The sequence below is a fragment of the Parasteatoda tepidariorum genome, chromosome 1 (assembly GCF_043381705.1).
Source record: "Parasteatoda tepidariorum isolate YZ-2023 chromosome 1, CAS_Ptep_4.0, whole genome shotgun sequence".
Classification (NCBI taxonomy): domain Eukaryota; kingdom Metazoa; phylum Arthropoda; class Arachnida; order Araneae; family Theridiidae; genus Parasteatoda; species Parasteatoda tepidariorum.
In genome coordinates this window covers 8,679,558-8,702,301 of record NC_092204.1, presented here as the reverse complement: position 1 = coordinate 8,702,301, position 22,744 = coordinate 8,679,558, and the positions used below count along the sequence as shown (strand labels likewise).

The window sequence follows — 22,744 nt, the reverse complement described above, 5'->3', positions numbered from 1 at the left end:
CAGTCGGGATGATGGATTTTAATCATAAATATGGTTTGTATAACCAATTATAATATAGTCGAGATTTGGATTGGAATAAAAATATTTAATCGAGATAATAGATTTTAGTAAAAACAATATAATCAAAGCAATAGATTTTAATGAAGCGATAGAGTCGAGATAACGGATTTTCATAAAACAATTTAGTCGGATAATACGTTATAATAAACTATATTTTTATGTAAACAAGTGCGGTCCATAATAGACCCATTTTTTTTTTTTTTTTTTAAATATTCTTCGTTCATATCTTTCTAATATGTAATGTCCCGCAGTGGACTGATCGTTAAGACACGGTTCCCAGCAGATCACCGAAGTCAAGCATCACTGGCTACGGTCTGTGTGCGGGTGGGTGACCACTTGGATCAGTCTGCGTAGGGACCGAGGGTGTGCGGTATTGGTCCTCGTTAAACTGTGCTACCGTAAAGTGCTCGACTTCGCGTGCAGGTCGTCGGGCTACCGAAGCGGGGGTGCCATCCCCTCCGCAGAGGATCAAAATTGTGATGGCATGTCTTCGGATCATCCTCTGGGATGTTTCCCAGTCCGTCGCCAATAGCCCATTGTGCAGCTCTAGTGCGACGTAAATTAACAACAACAATATGTAATGACGAAAAATGTTGCAATAAAATAATATTATATCACAAAACAGCTGAGTCATAGTTTTTCAATTAAAGTAAATATTTCAATTTCATTTATAGTATTATATTATCGGTATTACGCAAATAGTTACTAAATTATCTTTAGCACAGCAAAACAGGGTTCCTCATAGACTCAACTTCAATTTTTTTATTCATACTTTCTGCAAGACATATTTTTGAAGTTAATCTTAATATGTACTACTAGAGCCGCGATGGCTCAGGGGATAGAGCGTTCACCTTCCAATGCGGCGAACCGGGTTCGAATCTCAGTAGATTCGAATTCCGCATCCGGCTTGCTCCGACCACAGTGCTGTCGTGAAATATCCTCAGTGGTAGACGGATCATGGGTTAAAGTCCCCTTGCCGTCAGGCTAACCGTGGGAGGTACTCGCAGTCTTCCTCTCCGTGTAACGCAAATGCGGGTTAACTCCATCAAAAAGTCCTCCATGAAGACAAATTTCTCCCAATACTACCAGGAGTTCCCTTGTCTTCTGGATTGGGTTCAAAATTACAAGACTACTGAGTTGAGCGTTAGTAGTCGTAAACCCATAAAATTGGGTCAGCTGCTCAAAGACGGTTATAAAAAAAATATGCGCTACTAGGGCTGGGATAGCCTGGTTGGTAGAGCACGGGACCCATGTCCAAGAGGTTGTGGGTTCAATCTCCGCCGGCCGAAAACTCCCCATGCAGTAAATGGTGACTGATACAGGTTAACTCTGTCGAGTCACAAAGTCCTTCATGTTCCCATGACAAGTCAATACCTCTGGAGGTACTGTTCCAGAAGTTTCCTTGTCTTCTGGATTGGGTTCAAAATTACAAGGCTACGGAGTTGAACATTAGTAGCCGTAAACCCAAATTTGAGTCAACTGTTCAATGACGGTTATAAAATGAAATAAAATATGTGCTACTTATGTGAAAAGAAAGAAAAAACAAAGTAGAATAAAGATAGAAACAGTTTTTTTCCCTCAAATTGTGAAGGGGGATTCACGTAAAACAGGTCCCCCCCCCCATGAAAACTAAGTTATAAATTTGGAAACTTGAAACATTTTTTTTCAGTGATATTTCTCGGAATAAAAAAAAATACCATTGCTAGCACATATTAAGAAGGTCAAGTTTAAACTGCATATTTTAAATATTTATCAAAAAATGATTTTTTAAAAAACTGGGTTTTTTTCAGTTGACGTAAATAGTGCAAACAATTCTGAAGAAAAAAAAACAATTTATCTGGTTTTATCTTGCATTTTCATGAAATAACATTATTCATTACCAAGAAGTGCAATCATAAATACTGAATCACATTAAAAACTCTCAAAATGATACATCTCAGTAGCAACAAACTGAAAATCCTAAAACACACCCAATTGTCTATTGATTGAAGATAGATAGACAAGTTTCAAAATCTAGATAAATATTTCAGAAAGAATGTTCTAGTTTGACATTAAAAAACATATTTTTTTTTATCACTTTATCAGATAATATCGATTGAAATCTTCGATTTAATAAAGATCATTTCATTAAATCTCTTCGAACAGCTGATAAAATACAATTCAACTTATTATGAAAGCTCACTTTTTGTTGACTTAAAGGATTTGCTATCAGCCGGAGATGTAAATAAAGGCGTAAAGGAGTTTAAGGAGTTAGTGACTCAACTATTGCTTTAAAAGTCAAAACGAATAACACATTTGATTGCTTATCACATTCTTATCAGATAATGTGAGAAGTGGTAGTTTCACAAAAGAAATACTTTATCTTTCGTCGAATAATTTTACAATTATCATTTTTTTTTTAAATTCTAGGAATTTCCGCACATGCTGGTTCCGATGACTAGCCCTTATGCACTGTTAGGAACTCCTTGGAGAAAATATTAAAATAGCAATTTATTTAATTGTTATTTTACCATATTCAAACAAAACAATCAAATAACCATAGATAAGATGGTATAGATAACTGTGGGAAAAATCCATAGATTTATTTTTTTTTTGACCCCTTCCCTTTTTTTCACCATATTTTAATTTTTGTCATTCTCCTTGCTTATTCCCCAGTTTTTTTTTCCATCAACGGGGTTTTTGATCCTGCGCAGAGTGCGTAGCCAAATATTTCACCAAAAAATAAGATTCTTTTAAGTCCTTTTTAAGCATTCAAACAATATTTTAAAGCACTATATACGTTAACAAAATGCAAAATAATTTTCAAAGACTTTACATGATCATGATAAAATAACTAGTTTCTGACAAGGAACTCTTTTTCTTGATTATATTAGCCATTAGATCGAGAGTTTTCGTTTCAATATCAGAGGGTGGAAAATGAAGCCTGAAATTGAGAAAATCTTGCAAAATTCAGCAGAGTTGCACATGAGAGTGCAAGAATCTCACCGAACGCACCTCAGTAGATGCAGATGCACACTCGCCAGTATTTCATCAAACATGTAAAAGGATTGGCGCTTTCATACGCCATGGACCGACAGTACGCCTAAATAGATTGCGTTTGAATGAATTGTGAAAACTTTGAATAGAACAATGTGAAAAGCACGCTTTTGTGGCGAAAATCGACATGGTAAAGAAAAAATATCATTTTCAAAAAGGGAAAATTAAGAACTTTTTAAAAGCACTCAATGAAAAAATCACCTTTAAGGACTTTTAAAGAACGAAAATCGAAAAAAGCACCTTTAAGCACTTTTTAAAAAAGCTACGCGTCCCGCAGTGGACTGATCGTTAAGACACGGTTCCCAACAGATCACCGAAGTCAAGCATCACTGGCTGCGGTCAGTGTGCGGGTGGGTGACCACTTGGATCAGTCTGCGTGGGGACCGAGGGTGTGCGGTATGGGTCCTCGTTAAACTGTTCTACCGTAAAGTGCTCGACTTCGCGTGCAGGTCGTTGGGCTACCGAAGCGGGGGTGCCATCCCCTCTGCAGAGGATCAAAATTGTGAAGGCATGTCTTCGGATCATCCTCAGGGATGTTTCCCAAGCCGTCGCCAATAGCCCGTTGTGCAGATCTAGTGCGACGTAAATGAACTACTACAACAACAAAAAAGCTACGCAACAAGTTGAGGTTAGGGCTTGACCCTGATTGGTTAATTCCCCCCTCTTTTCACAACTTTAAACCATTCTCGGCCCTTTTGGTACAGTACATCACTGGGAGGCCTTCGAGCTAATCCATTGTGTACCTCCACTCTGATTCTTTTTTCTTTCCTAAAATTCTTATCCGCTATTGAAATGGCGTCTTTTCCGACATATTTTTAGTAGAAGAAGAAAAAATTGTCTTAACGTTTAATCCAATTCTATGATACATATCGTTCTAATATACTCACCGCAAGCTGGTTTGTCGTAGTCGCCATCAGCAATGACTCCCTCAGGTGTCCATTGACCTTCGTTGCACACGTAGAGAGATGAACCTAGAAATCTGTAATCATCATCACAATGGTATTCTGCCCGGGCACCTTCCGCGGGGAAATTCCAACAACTCCGCTCCTCGGTTAGGTTGTAATAACCATGTGACACTGGTGGAGGAGATTTTTCACATCCGGAATCTGAAAGTAAAGAAAAAATTCCTTAAAAATAAAATTTTATTTTTTACCCATTGGCAAAATGGGTCTTGTTTTCGGTTTCATGGCGTGCGCAACTTATTTGAACGTCATCATACTCTTTAACTGTGTTCAAAAGTAATGGTAAACAGCGCGCATGCGTCGTCATTGCATGCGTTGCTATGGCGACCGCTCAACACCTAGAAAAGAGTAGGCCTCTGCACGGGTTACCATAAATATCCTTTAGTAGTCCAAACGTAATGACATCTTTCTTATTTTTCATCAACTGCACAGTTAACTTCGTCACATCGGACTACTAAATTAATCCGTGCTGAGGCCTTCCTTATTCTAGGAGGTGTTGGACCGCTGCTGTTTTTATTTTTATTTTCACTAGCAGGCGCTTTTTTAATGTATTTACATACTAATAATAAATAAAAGTATTTTTATATTTTTTTTCTTAATTAACGTATAATTACTGTCTTGACGGTGATTTCAATATAAATATAAATACTGAAGAAGGAAAAGTATTTTGTGACGTCTTGAAACACGTACACAGGCAGGATATGAAAACCAATCCGACGACAAACATCCATGGAGACAGTTTTTGCAATCCATGATTTGAAATGTTTAACGGAGTCAATCCAGAAAGAAAAAGCATATGACCAATGTATAACCAGCATAGAGCTCAACATTTTGTGTTTGATTCCACTTTAAGTTTACGAAGTATGATGAATTCGTTTAACTTTGTACCCTATTATGTTTGTCGAAAATGTAAACGATACTATGGTTCAACACATTAGTCCTATCCTTTATAGTGTCTTTATACACTATTAAAAATTTTGGAAACTATTTTTGATCTCAAAGAACTTCCTTTAATATGTTACCTATCAATTGAGAAACATTTATTTTCAGAAGTAGGAAACTGAATAGCATTGACGCCGATTCAGTTACAGAGTGTAGTGTAGCTATTCACTTGTATACATTTAGTCACAGTTATTCACTTGTATACAGTTAGTCACAGTTATTCACTTTTAGTCACAGTTATTCACTTTTAGTCACAGTTATTCACTTATACACAATTAGTCACAGTTATTCACTTGTATACATTTAGTCACAGTTGCCTAGGGCAAGTTACAGATTTAGAAGTTTGGAGACAGCTACCGCTGGCAGATAATTCACCAATCACAGATCAAGCAAGCAACTTGATTTTTAATCGGGATGGGGGAGTAATGTAGCGTATAACTACCACAACAGCTATTCATTTCCCATTCAATAGTATGTAAGTAATATAATATTTACGTGTTAACTCGATTCTAACAGGAGGGACTTTTTAATTGACTTGTCGGTAGCCTATCCCCCAAATGATAGACACTCGAATGTGATCTGGCCATGCCTTCCTCGACTCAAACACCCACTTCGCTTCAAACGGACTTAGTTCGATGGATGGTTCACAGAGAATAGCTAACTCGCTAATTGTGACACTGTCTCGATCACGCACGACGGGAAGCTGTACACACTCGAATGCAAATTGCAACCCCACAACCATGTGCCCAAAATAGCTCTCACGTCCAGCACTCAAAGCCCGGTGGTCTTAATAAAACTCCCCGACCTCTCTCAAAACAGCAATGAACCAACTAGTTCAACCAGTTGTATCCATTCATTATATTTTATCACAAATAAAATTCTGGTATGGGGAGTAATTTAGCGTAGTTGCCACTACAACTATTCAATTCCAATTCACTAGTATATAAAACATGTTAAATCTAACCTATTTTAAGATACCACTAGATAGATGACGATTGACATTTTTGGAAGGCTTGTCCCACGAAAGATTTCCGAAATATTAAAACTACATGCACCGTATAACTACCTACATATATAAACTACATGCACCGTAGCTGCCCCATGTGTTCAGACACGTTTCGGGAATTATTTATTTTTTTTACATTTTAACACGTTGAATGCCATGGGGGTCACTGGTTACCGGCACTGAGTTTATTCGTAGCGCCCCGGGTATCACCGGTGACCGGCGAAACCAAGATTATAAGAAACACATAATTCGAAAAAATTTTTAATGCTTTTAATTTTTTTATATTATTATCGTTACTAAAATGGTTTGAAGAAATGAATGCAATATAGAACACACAAAAATAGTTTTATTTATGTACACAGAGATACCAACTTGCTCCGGACAACAAATAAATATTTTCAAGTTGGTAGTTTATTAATTGTGATTCTTTGTTTAATAAATTCAATTTAGTAGATTTTTATCCGCCACTATTTCTAAGCAATTCGTAGGCTTATATAATTCACCACTTTTTTCTGATATGTCATACTAAACCTTTTTAAAAAACTAGCAAAATCTGTCTAATATTTGCATCGCAAATTTAGTTTGTAGTTATTTACCGTTTGGCCAGACGGGCAAGCCATTTAAAATGAGCATGGCATTCAACGTAATAATGAAAAAGTGTTCTGCTACAAACTTAATTTAGCAGACTTAATTTACATATTGTGTCAGGATTTGTTTCCCATTCAAATTAATTTTTCCTAACTATCTCTGTAATTTTATTACATTCATAATTCAAAATTATACGCAACCTCCGAACATCTTGTGCTTGATTCCACTTCTCCAAGGTGTACCCAAAACCATCATGTAGCACCGAAAACTCAAATCTGTGTCGTTCACCCAATCTTGGATAACGAACCTTCTATTGAAGCTCACTTCGTACGTCCTGTTGAACAACTTGTTCACACTGTCGAACGGTATGCTACTCACATATTTACCTAGTGGAAGGAAAGTCAACATATTAGCAAAAACAACAAAGAAGAAGCAGAAGGGAATAGAAGAAATTATTTGAACAAATATACTGGTGTAAGAAATTAAGAGAATTTTCAGACTTGGTCAATTATCTCTAGAACTACTGGACCGAGTTCAATGAATTTTGATTATCTCTAGAACTACTGGACCAATTTTAATGAAATTTGATTATCTCTAGAACTACTGCACCGATTTGAATGAAATTTGATTATCTCTAGAACTACTGCACCGATTTGAATGAAATTTGATATGTACATACATTGATACAATACAAAACAAATAACCATTCAACCATTGTAATACACACTCATGATCGTGCGTAACACTTGTTGGAGTCGGAAGGTATCAAACAGCGATTGCAGAATAAACAGCAACAAAAAATGGGTCAACAGGGGAGCATACCACATAAACTAACAAACTATATGCTATATAACTTCTATATAATTAACTATATAACTAGCATACTATGTAACTTCGGTTTTTTAAAAATAAAAAAAAGATCCGCGTCCCTACACAGGGTGTGATAGGCAGTCTGTGTTTGAGCAATGAAGATTCTTCATTACAGAACCGAAACTACAATACTTTGTTTATGTGCTATTATTTGTGCCGTTCTTTGAAGAAGAAAAAACACTATTTGATTATAAAACCCCATCTATATTTTTAGTCACTTTCCAAACAAAAAAAATCATAATTAGGATCTGTGCAGTAATGAGAATTATTTTTTTCTATCGCTTAAAGTTCTAAATTTGCAAACATAAAATCAATAAAATTCAATAACGTTTTCAAAAACTTTACATAATCATGATAAAATAGCTAGTTTCTGATAAATATTGCAGAGAAAATTGCGAAAATCTTGCATTTTTTTTAATTTAGAGCGACAATCGACACGGCAAAGAAAAATCTTTTTTAAAAAAATAGAAAATTAAGCACTTTTTACAAATCCCGAATAAAAAAAGCACCTTTAAGGGCTTTCAAAAAACGTAAATCAAAAATAAACACCATTAAGCGCTTTTTAAAAACACTACGCACCCTGCGTTAGTTAATTTTAAAATATATGCTATTTTATTTCAACATTGCTTAAATAAATTTTATTGCTATAATAGAATCTTTATAATGAAATGTTTTTTTTTATTTTTATTTAAAAAAAATTCGCATCAGTTTGTTTTTAGCAAAATCTCTTTTTTCCTTTAGTTCTGTCATAAGGAAATAGAGACATTATCAAAAAAGAAAAAATATATTAAAAAAACAATGGACTTTAAAATCAAAAACAATGTATAATATAATCGTTGTGAACTTTAAATGATTCTTTATTTTTAACCTAATGGAGGTGAAATGAAACTACTCAAACTTTGTACTGTTTCATTTCAACGGGAATTTCCTTTTTGTGATTTAAATTTCATTCATTCTATCTCATAATCTGAGCGAAAACATTCGTCTGATTTAATATTCGAAAAATGCAAATTAGATTTTATAAATATTTGTCTGGGAATATTCGCGCTTAACTTTACTAAATCCATTCGAACGAAAATTAATGACATATAATCCCTTCAGGGCTTAGTTCTAAGATGAAATTTAATCACTTTCTAAAGGATAAAGATTTACAATTTATTTTTATCCTCTACAACGAAAAAAACATTTTATAAAATATTTGTGGAAAGTATTCAAAGGAAATTTTAGCTTATTTTTTAAGTATATATTTACAGGAATTCTATCATCAGAACACATAAAAAAATCGAGATCAATACTTTTTAAAGTTATATCACAATAATAATTTTAATGTATCAATAATAAATTTGTACTGTGCGTCAAAAAAAACGAAGCACCCTGAATAACTTTTGATCTAATGATCCGATCCTCACATTCTGAAACTCAATCTTAATGACTCGATGGGGTGACTTCGAATATGCTAATTAATTAGTGAAGACGATATTTTAAGTTACGAAATCAGACGCAAAATTGCCTTTTCTCTGAAGAATTTTTTTTCGACTGATTCAGATTTTTGCTCCCCCCTCAAAAAAATACAGGTAGCAGCAATCTACAATATATGGTCCCCATACTCTGGTCAGGAGAGCGATTCAAAGTTTGGATTCCTTCATACTAATTTTACTTTTTGCGTATTTCACCAGAACTCGAGAAATTTTTAAACAAATTGAAAAATCTTTGCACTCAATTATAGACTTCGTTTACCCAAAGATAATTCCACTCAAAAAATACATTTCACTCAATATTTATTATTTTATTTAATAATAACCGGAAAAATTTTGAATTGTAAAGTATACATTTTTTTATATCATTTCAGAGTATTTAATTTTACATGGCGAAATACAAGCCTTGAGAGAATTTAGTCAAGTAGTTTCTGAGAAATTAAATTTTAAATATACGGCTTTTTTGTAAAAAATTTGATTTCTCAGAAACTATTAAACCAATTTCGCTCAAATCTTGTATTTTGCCATGTAAAATTAAATACTAAAAAATGAGATACAAATTGTGTATCAACATTTTGTCGGCTATTACTAAATAAAATAATAAAAAATAATAAAAAAATTTACAGAAATTTATTTTTTGAGTGGAATTATCTTCGGATAAACGAATTTCATAATTGTGTGCAAAAATTTTTCAATTTACTTAAAAAGTTCTCGAGTTAAGACGAAATACGCAAAAAGTAAAAATAATTTTCTGCTATTATTAAATACAGTCGAACTCGTTTATAACGAGCTCGGATTTAACGAGAACTCGGATTTACCGAGGGAAATGAGAATTTTTGGTTGGATCAATGTTAAGTCTATGGAACAGAAGTCGCTTTTAACGAGCAAGACCCGGTTTTAGCGAGCAATATTTTTCTGTCTTGCAATCTTCTTTCTCATCTTTCTAGTCTTTCTGTCTTATCTTTTTTTCAAAATGATAAAGAAATGCGAGGGAAGGGGGTTAGTTGTCATTAAATTAAGAAAAGTATTTAATTAAATTAATTAATGTAATTAAAGTAAGTAAGTATTAATTAAATTTTAAGTAAACTCAATCATTTGACCTCCCAAGCCCCCCCCCCCTCTTCTGGTTGCACGCCTGTCTTAAGGACCCGTTTATTACGAGCACTCGGATTTAACGAGTACATGTTACGGTCCCTTTGTGCTCGTTATAAACGAGTTCGACTGTAATATAAATTATAATGAAATTATAAATTAAAAAATAGAAAAATAATTAAATTATAAGGAAAAATAATAAATATCTACCGAAATTTATTTTTTGAGTGGAATTACGAATTTTATAATTGTGTGCAAAAATTTTTCAATTTACTTATAATTCTCTTGAGTTGTGGCGAAATACGCAAAAAGTAAAATTAGCATAGAAGTTCAGACTTTGGACCGCTCTCCTGGCAAAACTATCGCTACCATATTTCCCAGATTTCGGCTACCCCCCATATTTTCGGGAAAGAAATCATAATCCGACAAATAAAAGGTATGTTTATTCAGTGAAAGTACGTTTTTGTGTCTGATTTCGTAATTTAAAATATCGTCTGCTCTTATAAGTTAGCATATTCGAGCTCAGATTTATTTATTTTACTTGAAAAATGTAAAAGATGGAGTAGTTCTATAAACACTTGTTTACACCTTTTCTTTCGTTTATTTATTTATTTTACTTGAAAAATGTAAAAGAAGGAGTAGTTTTATACACACTGGTTTACACCTTTCCATTCGTTTATTTATTTATTTTACTTGAAAATTGTAAAAGATAGAATTGTTCTATACACACAGGTTTACTCCTTTTCCTTCGTTTATTTATTTATTTTACTTAAAAAATGTAAAAGAAGGAGTAGTTTTATACACACTGGTTTACACCTTTCCATTCGTTTATTTATTTATTTTACTTGAAAAATGTAAAAGATAGAATTGTTCTATACACACAGGTTTACACCTTTTCCTTCATTTATTTATTTATTTTACTTGAAAAATGCAAAAGAAGGAGTAGTTTTTTACACACTGGTTTACACCTTTCCATTCGTTTATTTATTTATTCTACTTTAAAAATGTAAAAGATAGAATTGTTCTATACACACAGGTTTACACCTTTTCCTTCGTTTATTTATTTATTTTACTTGAAAAATGTAAAAGATGGAGTAGTTCTATACACACTTGTTTACACCTTTTCTTTCGTTTATTTATTTATTTTACTTGAAAAAAGGAAAAGTTGGAGTAGTTCTATACACACTGGTTTACACCTTTTCTTTCGTTCACTTATTTATTTTACTTGAGATATTTAAAAGATAAAGTAGTTCTAATACGCACCAGTTTTTTCTGAGTAGACACCACAAGCAGGACTAGGTTTAGGAAAAATGCCAACGCAATGCATGTTGACAGTTTCTGTGCATGATATCATGTCTGTGTGCGTCTTCCACGAACTCTCATCGCAAGCGTCTGGAAATGTGGAAAATATTAAATTGATTAACTAAGGTTGAATAATATTACATACATAACTTAACAATTTTAACGTAGCATTTGTACAATTGAAAGTGCTGAAGGTAAAAAAAAATAAAACTGAAACACATTCACAAAAATACTCATTGTTACAAAACGTTTACAATGAATTAGAATTTATCTTTAACATTTATAAAGATACTAATAAATTGTAGCATATATCATAGATACGTTGTATCAATTGCAAAAACAGTTGGCATGGATCTCCTATTATGAGTTGGCCAGGGCAAAGTACAAGTCAAGAGCACCGGTAGATTTTATTCAGCAATTAGGAGGTAGAAGATATAGAAAGCCAAAAAGAAAGAGAGTATAGACTCCTTATTTTTTACATTTTAAATTTTACAACAGTCGTTGAACAGCTGACCCAATTGTTTGGGTTTACGACTTCTAATATTCAACTCCGAAGCCTTGTAATTTTGAACCCAATACAGAAGACTAGGGAACTCCTGGATCATGTATTGGGAAAAATTTGCTTTCGTGGAGGACTTTTTGATGGAGTTAACCCACATTTGTGTTACATGGAGAGGAAGACTACGAGAACCTCCCACGGTTAGCCTGACGGCAATGGGACTTTAACCCATGATCCGTCTACCACTGAGGATATAACACGTCAGCACTGTGGTCGGAGCAAGCCGGATGTGGAATTCGTATCGACTGGGATTCGAACCCGGTTCGTGGCATTGGAAGGCGAACTCTCAGAAATTATGAATAAAAAATTGAAGTCGAGTTTACGAGGAACCCAATTTTGCCGAGCTAAAGATAATTTAGTAACTATTTACGTAATTTAGTAACTATTAAATCATAGATGGCAGTGTTTTAAAGATGGAAGTCAACATATAGCCTCGAAGTAGCGGGTTAGAATAAATAGATAGAACGGGACATTGCAAAAATCATATTACACATATTACATAGATATATTTTAAATTCGACTTCAAGACAATGTGTTTTTTTTCTTGGAAAAAAACCTCCTACAAGAAGGTTCAGGTAGGTAGGTACTTTATTAACGTCGCACTAGAGCTGCACAATGGGCTATTGGCGACGGTGTGGGAAACATCCATCAGGATGATCCGAAGACATGCCATCGCAATTTTGATCCTCTGCAGAGGGGATGGCTCCCCTGCTTTTGTAACACGATGACCTGCACGCGAAATTGAGCACTTTACTGTAGAACAGATTAACGAGCACCAATAACACACACCCTCTGTCCCTACTCAGGCTGATCAAAGGGGTAACCCACCCGCTTACTGACCGCAGCCAGTCATAAAAAAAATTTTAAAAAAAAGTTTCAAAAATATATGACAGATATTTGGTATGTTTATCATTTATAAATTTCGATTCATGTATGTATGTATATTTTCATAAAATGAAATTATTCGTAGTCATATGGTGAATAAAACGAATATTCGAATAGAGCAAATTCCAACATTCAGCTTACATCTCACCTACAATGACCATCAAGTACATTTCATTTTGAGCCGTCTTCCCGTTCGTTCTCACCCGGCAAGTATACGTTCCGTCCATGTCCATGTGGGTGTTCGTGATACTGAGCACGCTCGGTGATTGGATGCTGAGGTCCACTTTGCCTTCGAGCACATCTTTGGCCTCTGGTGCATTGTCCAACATCCACAAGTACACTAGGACACCGTCCTTTTCCCACTCCACTTCGGTCACCAGTTCTGACGGTTCCAGAATATAGTGGCACGTGATTGTGGCCGGTTCTCCCTGGAGGACGTAGGGTTTGATGTCACTTCCGGTCAGCCTGACATCCGTCACCACAACAGAAAGAGAGGCTGAAATAGAAATTAAAAAAAAAAACACATTTTAGAATTTCAGGATTTGTAAGCATTTATATAGATAAATAATCAGAAATTAAGATCAAAAAGAACATAGTGGAAGAAGATGTTAAGCAAAATTTAGATTAATTTGGAAAAAAGTAGTCTTATAATCCCAGATAGTGCAAAATAAGGTTTATTTTAGCTCAGCAAAAAAATTTTAATGTAAACCTGAAAAGGTTTGTTATGCGGTATACGTGTAAGCATTCTAACCTTGAAAAGAAATCTCTGACAATCTGCTGTATTCTATGCACATTATCCTAATCCAAATCCTTGGAAAACAACCTTCTATATAAAAACGTTAAATCTATGTTGACTTAGGATTTTCAAGCGTGAAAAAAATCCTTTAATAAAGTCACAAGGTGAAAATAATCTTAAATCTAGGTAATTATAAGGTTTCTTTTCGCAGTCTTGTATGCTACCAGGCAGGGCTCGAAAAACAGCCCGTCCGCCCGTCCTCGACGGTCAAAAATTCTCCGCGGACAACGAATTTCTCGAATCCGACGTCCGCGCGGACGGCCATTTTCCCGTTAATGTTCGTGATACATTTTCAATTTTTGTTATCTTACAAGAGTCTTGTAAGTTACAAATCAGCAAAATGACCCACAATACAGCAACATACTGCGCATATATTGATGTTTTCTCTGTCTGGGAGTACTGCAGCGGTTGAAAGGGGCTTTGCAGCAATAAACTTACAAAAAACACAATACGTACTGGTCTTAAACAAGAAGCTTTAAAAGCAATTATGAACATCTACCTAAATGGAAAACCCCTTTCAGATTTCTGTTCAGAAACCTCTGTAAATCATTGGCTTGATTGTGGAACTGGAAAATTATATTTTTATTTATTTAAAATCGACGGGTTAGTTTCAACGGAGGACGGGTGCATTGTTGGACAAGCCGTCCTCGGGGACGGGTAAAATTTCTGAGTTTTTTCGAGCCCTGCTACCAGGGCTAATAGCTTCCACAAAGGCAGATTAAGTTCCGTATACCCATCTGGGGTCACCATTCAATCAAATAGAAATAAGAAGCTATCAAAATTTCTAGAACAAAGGCGAGACTTAAGAAAATTGAAAGAAAAAAACATTAAAACCATTTTGATTGCCTGATGAGAGCAGAGCTGCTTGTCGTGAATGCCAGTCAACTCCTGTTTATTTCTTCCTGCTACCAAATATGATTTTAAATTTTTATCCTAGCCTTCCTCTCTAGTGATTTGTTACACTTCGATAGCGTTATAGTTTTTCACTCTCTTTATTATTGGTTTCAGATCATTAAGTGTTTTTTTCATTTATTTTTAAACATATATATTAAATAAAGCATTTTAAGGGGAGTGATAACGGAACACCCTGCATTTTAAACTTGAAAGCTGACATTTCATGAGTTGGAAGAAAATCGACAAAATAGGATTATCTGGTTAAAATAGCAGAAACTAAAAATATCTAAAACTTGTGAGAGCAAAATAGAATATTCCAGAAATTAATTTAATATAATGCTAGAAAGTTTTAAAAAAAAATCACATTTACTTTTCTAAAAATAATTTATTTCTTTGGGATTTGTACAGAATTTTTAAATCTATATATCATTTTATTTGAGAGTTGATTTGAGTTTTCATACTTAATTGTCTTTGATTATGAAAATTAGAATATTTTTATTTGTCAACTTTATATGCAATTTTCCATTGTATAAGTTTTTTTAATTATTTGTTATTTTGATTTTATATTAATAAAATATGATTATATGTTAACAATTCCTTATTTAATTATAATTTTTTTTAAATTCTTCTTTACGTAAAATATTGAGAAAAAAAATTCATTTACTTAGGATATTCATTGAAATAAAATGCTACATTTCAGTTTTCACTCATTTATTAACGATTTATTAACTTAAAAATTACTATTATTCTATATTGATGCAATAATTGGTATTTCATTTTGAAGAATAATTTCTTCTATTTCTTCAGTTGGATGAAACCTATTTCTTTTGGGAGGGTTTTTCTTTCCATGGTAGAAACTTGCCATTCTCTCATTAGAAGGTTAATAATTTTTGTCCTCCTTTTTTAGTATCATTTATTTTTCTTTGTTAGAAGAAAAATGCTTTTTTTGTAAACCTTTTGAACTATGTAGATAATTGAAAATTTAGAATTATTGTAGGAATTCAAAGTTCGTGTAAATGTGAATGTTTTTATTTATAGATCTTTTGCTAAAATACAAATGGCCGTTTCTACTTATCGTTTATTTTGAAAAACATTATTGTGGATATGGAAATTTAGGAAAAAGAATATGTAAAATATAAAATAACTAAATAGAATACCAATTACAAAATAGGAAGTTTTTATAATAAAAAATATCAAATATTTCAAATTTTTAGCAGTTCTAAAACTTTTTCTTAGCTTTATACCAAAATTGGATATTAATGAAGCTATATTTTTTTATTCTTTCATCTAGAGATGTTGTCTGTATATTATAGATTTCAAAACAAAAGTCTAATTGGATAAAAAAAAAAAAATAAGAAGTAAATTTCGTGCTTTTAATTTTCTAGATATTTTCGAATAGTGGCGCCATCTAACAAGCAAAAAACCAAATAAATTACATAAAATTAACATTAACACTCGTATATTAAAACTCTAAGGATACTTTTTAATTGAGTATTTTATACAATTTTTAGTTTTAAAACCGTAAATTAAATTTAAGGATTATTTTTTATTATTTAAAGAAGCTTATATTTTAACATTAGGGGGGATTTTAAATTCTTTTTTAGTGGAGGTTATTTTTCCAGCCAAATATTTTACATAATCCTGAATGCAATTTACAGTGCGCAAAATACGAAAACGGACCACCCTGAATAACTTTTGTTGTGGTGATTGCGTTTTCACGTTCTAGAACTCATTCTTAATGACTTGAGGGGGTGACTATAAATATGCTAACTAATTAGTGCAGGCGATATTTTAAGTTACAAAATCAGGCACAAAGACGTTTTCTCTCTGAATAAACATGCCTTCTTTTCAACGGATTCGGATTTCTGACCTTCCAATTATAGCGGGTAACCAAAATCTGGTAAATGTGGTATATCCTAATCGCCTATATCAAATATCCCCATATAAGAGAGAGAGTCAACACTTAATGTTAATTTTATTTTTTTGCGTATTTCACCATACCTCAAGAACATTTTAAGCGAATTGGAAAAAAAATTTTACCTATATATAATATTTGTTTATCCAAAGATAATTCCATGCAAAATATAACTTTTAATAAATATTTATTATTTTTCGTTATTTTTTTTAATAAAATAAAAATTTGAATTCGAAAAAATTTTGAACTTTAGGTATATAATTTTTTACCTAATTTTAAAGACCGTAATTTTGCATGGCAAGCTACGAAATTTGAGCAAAATCGGCAGAACAGTTTCTGGAAAATTGAATTTTAAAAATACGTCTTCTTTAAAATTCGATTCCTCAGGAACTATTCGACCGATTTCACTCAAATTTGTTTTATTCTACTATCTAAAATTACATTCTTTAAAATTATGTAAAAAAAAAATTATATACCTTATAGTTTAAAATTTTTTTGATTATCATTAAATAAAATTAAAAAAATAATAAATATATATGAATATAATGTTTTTTCTTTCATAGAATTACACTCTATAACAAAAAAATCAACGCACCAAGAAGCAATCATCCGATTGTTTTGAAATTTCGTATGCATGAATGTTTTGAACAGACATTGCTGGAATGATGCCGACTGGGGATGTATAGTCTTTAGCGACAAATCCCGCTTCCAATTGTGTCCTGACGATCATCGAAGACGTGTTAGGAGACTCACAGGGCAGAGGGGGGATCCTGCCTTCACTGTTGCACGCCACACCGGCCTTCAACAAGGCATTTTGGTTTGGGGTGCCATTTCCTTTGACAGCCGGACCCCTTTGTCGTCATTAGATGTACACTTACAGCGCAGCGGTACGTCGACAACATCCTAAGACTTATTTTGCTACCGTTCCTTTTGCAGCACGCTGGGATGGTTTTTCAGCAGGACAATGCCAGACCACATACGGCACGTGTTGCTATGAACTGTCTGCAAGCTTGTCAAATTCTTCCTTGGCCTGCCAGATCACCAGATCTCTCTCCCATCGAGCATGTCTGGGATATGATGGGAAGGCGATTGCATCTGGCACGGAATGTTGATGACCTCGTTCGACAATTGGATCGAATTTGGCAGGAAATACCGCAAGAGACCATCCGGGAGCTTTATCGGTCTATGCCAAGCCGTGTGACAGCTTGTATCCAGGCTAGAGGCGGGTCAACACCTTATTGAACTTGTTACTGTAACTCTGCAATAAATTATTCAATTGTTCTGAAATTTTAATCATTTACTATTCTGTACATTGTCTTTCTATCCACCAATTTTCGTTTCAATCGGATAACTTCTTCTTGGTGCGTCGATTTTTTTGTTATAGAGTGTATATTTGATTTAACAGATTATATAATAGTGCGCAAACATATTTCAATTCGCTTAGAATGTTCTCGAGATATGGCGAAATTCACAAAAAATGAAATTAATATTAAATATTCCAAACTATAAACCTCTCTCATTACCAAACTATAGGGACCATGTTTCCCAGTTTATGGCTACCCCTGTATTATGGGAATCAGAAATCCGAATCAGTCAAAAAAAAAAAGGTATGTTTATTCACAAAACGTACGTTTATGTGCTTGATTTCATAACTTAAAATATCGTCTCCATTAATTAATTGGAATATTTGAAGTCACCCCTTCAAACCATTAAGATTGAGTACTAGAACGAGAAGATAAAAAACATTTTCAGTCACACCTGAGAGGAAAAATAGCTGATTTAAGTGGAATTTGACTGATTTAAATGGCTTCAAATTGCTAGACTTTTTACTTCAAAATCACAATAATACAAATGCAACTATTTGTGAGGCTTCAAAATTTATTTAGTGGAAGAAGCATAAAAATTTTGGCAAAAGGCCGAAATTTCAACACAAGATATTCAAATTTTTTAAACAAAACTTGAAAAAGGGTTGTATAAATGGAGGCTTTTAAGGAAAAATAGAAAAGAGCGCTCAGCTGCGCAAAAGACCAGAGAAAATACTTTTTATTTCTAAGCTAGACTATCTCTTAGATATTGCCCATTGCGATGAACTCGAAATAATAAAAATGCCCTAGGCATTGATTTATTTCTTGCTAAAATGGAACAAAAATCGACAATAAAAGAAGATTGCAAGAAAGGATTACAAAAGGAAAGTTTGTGCAACAAAAAAAAGTAACTGTAACATTAACGTCAATGATGGTAAAGATGAAAACTGTAGCACTGATGAGAATACTTGAGAAACAAACATATCATCTTCATCTCAGTCTAAAAGAGAATTTGAATATCTTGACACCACATTTATACATTAAGACCTGGATAACTGCTCCAGTAGCATCTGATATGACTTTATATATTCGGAAGAAATTTTATAAATTAGAAAGGTATAAAATTAGGAAGAAATTTGAAACGATGCTTAGTAAAATTATCGTTCTCAATATTTTCAAAATTAAATTTATTCACAGCTAAATTACTTTGAAATTATACTAACTTATTCAACTTAACTTTATTAAAAACTTAAGGCAAACGGAATTATCAAAATACTAACTTAGAACATATTTGTAGGCATTTGCAATAATTGCTGTCTTAATCTTAATTACACTCTTAATTGGGAACAAGATATTCTAATAGAAAAGTCAGATCGTCGGAAATTAAAAGCTTGTGATTAGAAGATAGTCAACGATTGGAAAATCAGTAATTAAGGTTTGCTGAATTTTACCATTTTATCACCGATATATTTCGCCGAAGATTTTATAACTGTTTCCCATTCCAAGTTTAAAATAAATCTTTACTAATCCTTTTATTGTTTTAAAAAAATTAAAAGGAAACTAAAAGTAAACATTAAATTTAGCAAAATGATTATTTTTATCCTTGCCAAAAATATTTAAATCAGTTTGAAATGACTTGAAATCTTTAAATGAATATTTTTAATGCGTTATTTCAGAAGTAATTACTTATTTTCTAACATAATTTTGATACGTAGTTAGTTAGTTAGTTATTACCTTTTGATGCATGCATACTTATTCATAAGATTAATATTTATCATAATAATTTATATTCTCATTTTAAATTTAGTAAACATTTATCTTTATCTAAGAAAACTGAAGAGTAAATTAAACTTTTAAAAACATCATTTGTGTCGTAGACAGCGCGCGAATGCGACGCTCATCGTCAAAAGACAACGATTGATGATGATGATAAGAAAAAGCAATTAAAAATAAGAAAAATCACAGCTGCCAGCAGTAAAATGGAACAAAGAAACAATGGAATAAAAATTACTTTCCCCGTCTATTAATTTTTCCTCCATTTTTACTACGAGTACTGCAAATTAAAAACATTATTTATCAGATTTTTTTGAAGTTATACTTCTTATGCGACTTCCAACAAGGTTGCGTTAAACGTTTAACGCTACATTTTTATTGGTCGGGAAATCACGTGGTAGGATCTAGTTTTCCCTCATTCATTTCCATATTGTTTTGGTTCTCACTAGCATAAAAATAATAAAAGTCATAAAAGTATTTTTTTCCTATAAATAATTTTTTAGTTTGATTTGACACACTTATAATTTAATAGGATAGTATTTTTTTTTCTAATTTAGTGGATAACAATTGTAAAAAATGAGTGAAAACAATCCCACGGACAATGCGACGGATTTAAGGTTATGTCAAGGTACGTCTCTTGTGAATATCAATTGATTGTTAGGTTTTCTCTTCTGAAATTACATTATGACGCATTCACATACATTATTAATACAAATACATTTTGCATGGCGAGACGATGAGGCAACCACAAGCACTTCCACTGACTCAAGAGACTTCCACTGGTTCAAATGCACAATATTACCGTGATTACAGAGCACGGAAGCGAGCGGAGCAGGAAAAAGAGTCGTTGAATAGAACTAGTGATCCTTCTACGACTGCTGATTCTTCTACAATTAACGTCGCAGGCTACGAAGTTTAACTTCTTCCGCGAGAAGGGACTCCACGCGCTATTTTTTTTTTTTTTTTTTTTTTTTTTTTTTTTTTTTTTTTTTTTTTTTTTTTTTNTTTTTTTTTATTTTAGGTTAACCTTTTCGGGTGCAGCAAATTTTAATTAAAATTTTCAGGTATGCAGTACATTAATCTACCGTAGATGATACATTCATGGTGAACTCTAGATGAATACTTGAACTCTAGGTTCTTAAAAAGATAGGGATTGCTAAGAAAACTGAGGACCTTTGAATATTTCTACATTTTTAGTGTTTTGCAATATTTGTAGAATAAGTGTTGTAAGACTGGCAACACTGCTTTGGTAAGGGCAGTTAAGCTACTCATTGTGAAAGACTGAGGTTGGATCCCCGGAGGTGGCTTGAAGTTCAGCCGGCTTTGAAGCAACAAGTTCCAACTTATCTGTAAATGCGACCGTTGAGCCATGCTATCAGCATTACCATCTCGAATGCGCGTATGATGATTTCTACAGCTGAGAGCGCTGTATTTTGTTCGTCAACAAAACTTCCAGATTACTGTATCCGATTTAATTTCTTGCTAAATTTATCATGCGTTCGCTTGTTGACCGATGTCGATTTACTGTTTATATTTTAAACTAGCATTTCATTCAAGAGACGATTATAGAATGCTCCTATTCATATTAGAGACAACAAGAAAAATTTTTTTAAAATTTAAAAATAAGTATGATGTTAAATATAAAAGAACATGGAAGAAAGCTTTGAAGCAAAAAATTTACTTTGCCATGAATAAGCTTTCTTCTAATTTTGACTATTCACGTAAAATTATTGCTCAAGAAACATTCTTCAGCTAAAACAACCATATATATATACAGTCAATTCGCTATAACTTGAATTACGATAACTCGAATATTACTAAAACTCGATTTTTTTTTATGAGGTCCCGACCCTTTTATCTTCAATTTCACGTTAATTATTCTCGATTAGTCGAATTTTACTCCCTTTAACTCGATTTTTTTTGGATCTTTTAAAGCAAGAAAAAAAACCTAGGAGCTGATATTTCTCCCCTTCCTTTGCAACACACTCACTATGTCTTTTGCACTCTTCATGGAGAAGCTAAAACTGTCACTCTTGAAGTATCTGAACAGTGGTTAAATGAAACGTTACCAAATTTACTTCAAGCATACAGTTAAAATGATGTTTTCAATATTGATGAAATGGGTTTATTTTTTGAATGTCTTTTAAATAAGACTATGATGTTTAAGGATGGAAACTGCTCAGGGGGTTAAATGAGCAAGAAACGTTTGACTGTCCTAGTTGAAGGAAATGCGTCTGGGACAGAGAAATTGCCCTTACTTGTTATCGGAAAATACCGAAATCCCCAATGTTTCAAGAATGTAAAAACGTTTCCTTTGGATTACAAGTCTAACAAAAAGTTTTGGATGACATCAGTTTTATTTGAAGACTATGTAAGAAAATTGGGTCGGAAATTCTTCGCTAAAAAAAGAAAAGTGATGGATAAATGCACTCTTTATGGATAAATGCACAGAGAGTAGTGATCTACCTAATTTGAAAGCAGTAAACTTACAGTTTCTCCCGCCAAACACAACAGCAAAGTTGCAGCCGATGGACCAGGGTATCATAAAGTGCTTAAACAGTCTTATCGTAAATGGCTTGTCAGAAAAATAAACTTAAATATTGTCAGCATTTAGAAGATTTGTAATTAATAAGCATTAATTAAATAATCCGACAATATTTTGAAAGTCCAAAACCTAAACTAACGGTAAGTCGAACTTCCGATATGTGTTTCGTCAGTCCTATCAGATTCGAGTTATCGCGAATTCACTGTATATATATATACACCGAAGAGTCATTACATTATGACCACCCTGCTAATAACATGTAGGACAACCTTTAGCCCTCAAAACTGCTAGCACCCGCCGTGGCATTGATAGGTAGTCTGAGGTTTCTGGTACCAAGCGCTCACCAGCTGGTCCTGCAATTGCGAGGTTGTAGCGTGGCAGTATGAATTTGGTTTTCTAAGTAGGACCACAAATGCTCTATTGGATTAAGGTCAGAGGATTTTGGGGGCCAAAACATGACTTGGAAGTCACTGGAATGTTCCAATCCATGACGATTCGACCCTTATGACATGGTGCATTATCCTGTTGGAAAACACCATCCCCCGCAGGAAAAACTGTTGCCATGAATGGGTGAACTATGTTCAAGTAGCTTACGGACATCAGGGATTGCTCTATGAGGATTATGGGTCCTAATGTGCCCCATGAAAACATTGCTCCTTTGCGAGAAACCATGAAAACCTGGGCAAGCCCATTGTTATAGATGGAGGGTGGTCATAATGTAATGACTCTTCGGTGTATAT

At 33.4% G+C, this 22,744-nt stretch overlaps 1 protein-coding gene across 1 annotated transcript in view; it reads right to left on the bottom strand.

Annotated features, from left to right (window-relative positions):
* The window catches only part of LOC107440190 (uncharacterized), a 57,660-nt gene that overhangs the window by 2,013 nt on the left and 32,903 nt on the right, over positions 1-22,744 (bottom strand). Inside the window, exons 2-5 of the mRNA XM_016053042.3 lie at positions 12,926-13,273; positions 11,295-11,423; positions 6,795-6,980; positions 3,984-4,202 (exon numbers count right to left, since the gene is read on the bottom strand). Of these exons, the coding sequence (XP_015908528.1) occupies positions 3,984-4,202; positions 6,795-6,980; positions 11,295-11,423; positions 12,926-13,273 (882 nt within the window). The remainder of the gene's footprint in view (positions 1-3,983; positions 4,203-6,794; positions 6,981-11,294; positions 11,424-12,925; positions 13,274-22,744) is intronic.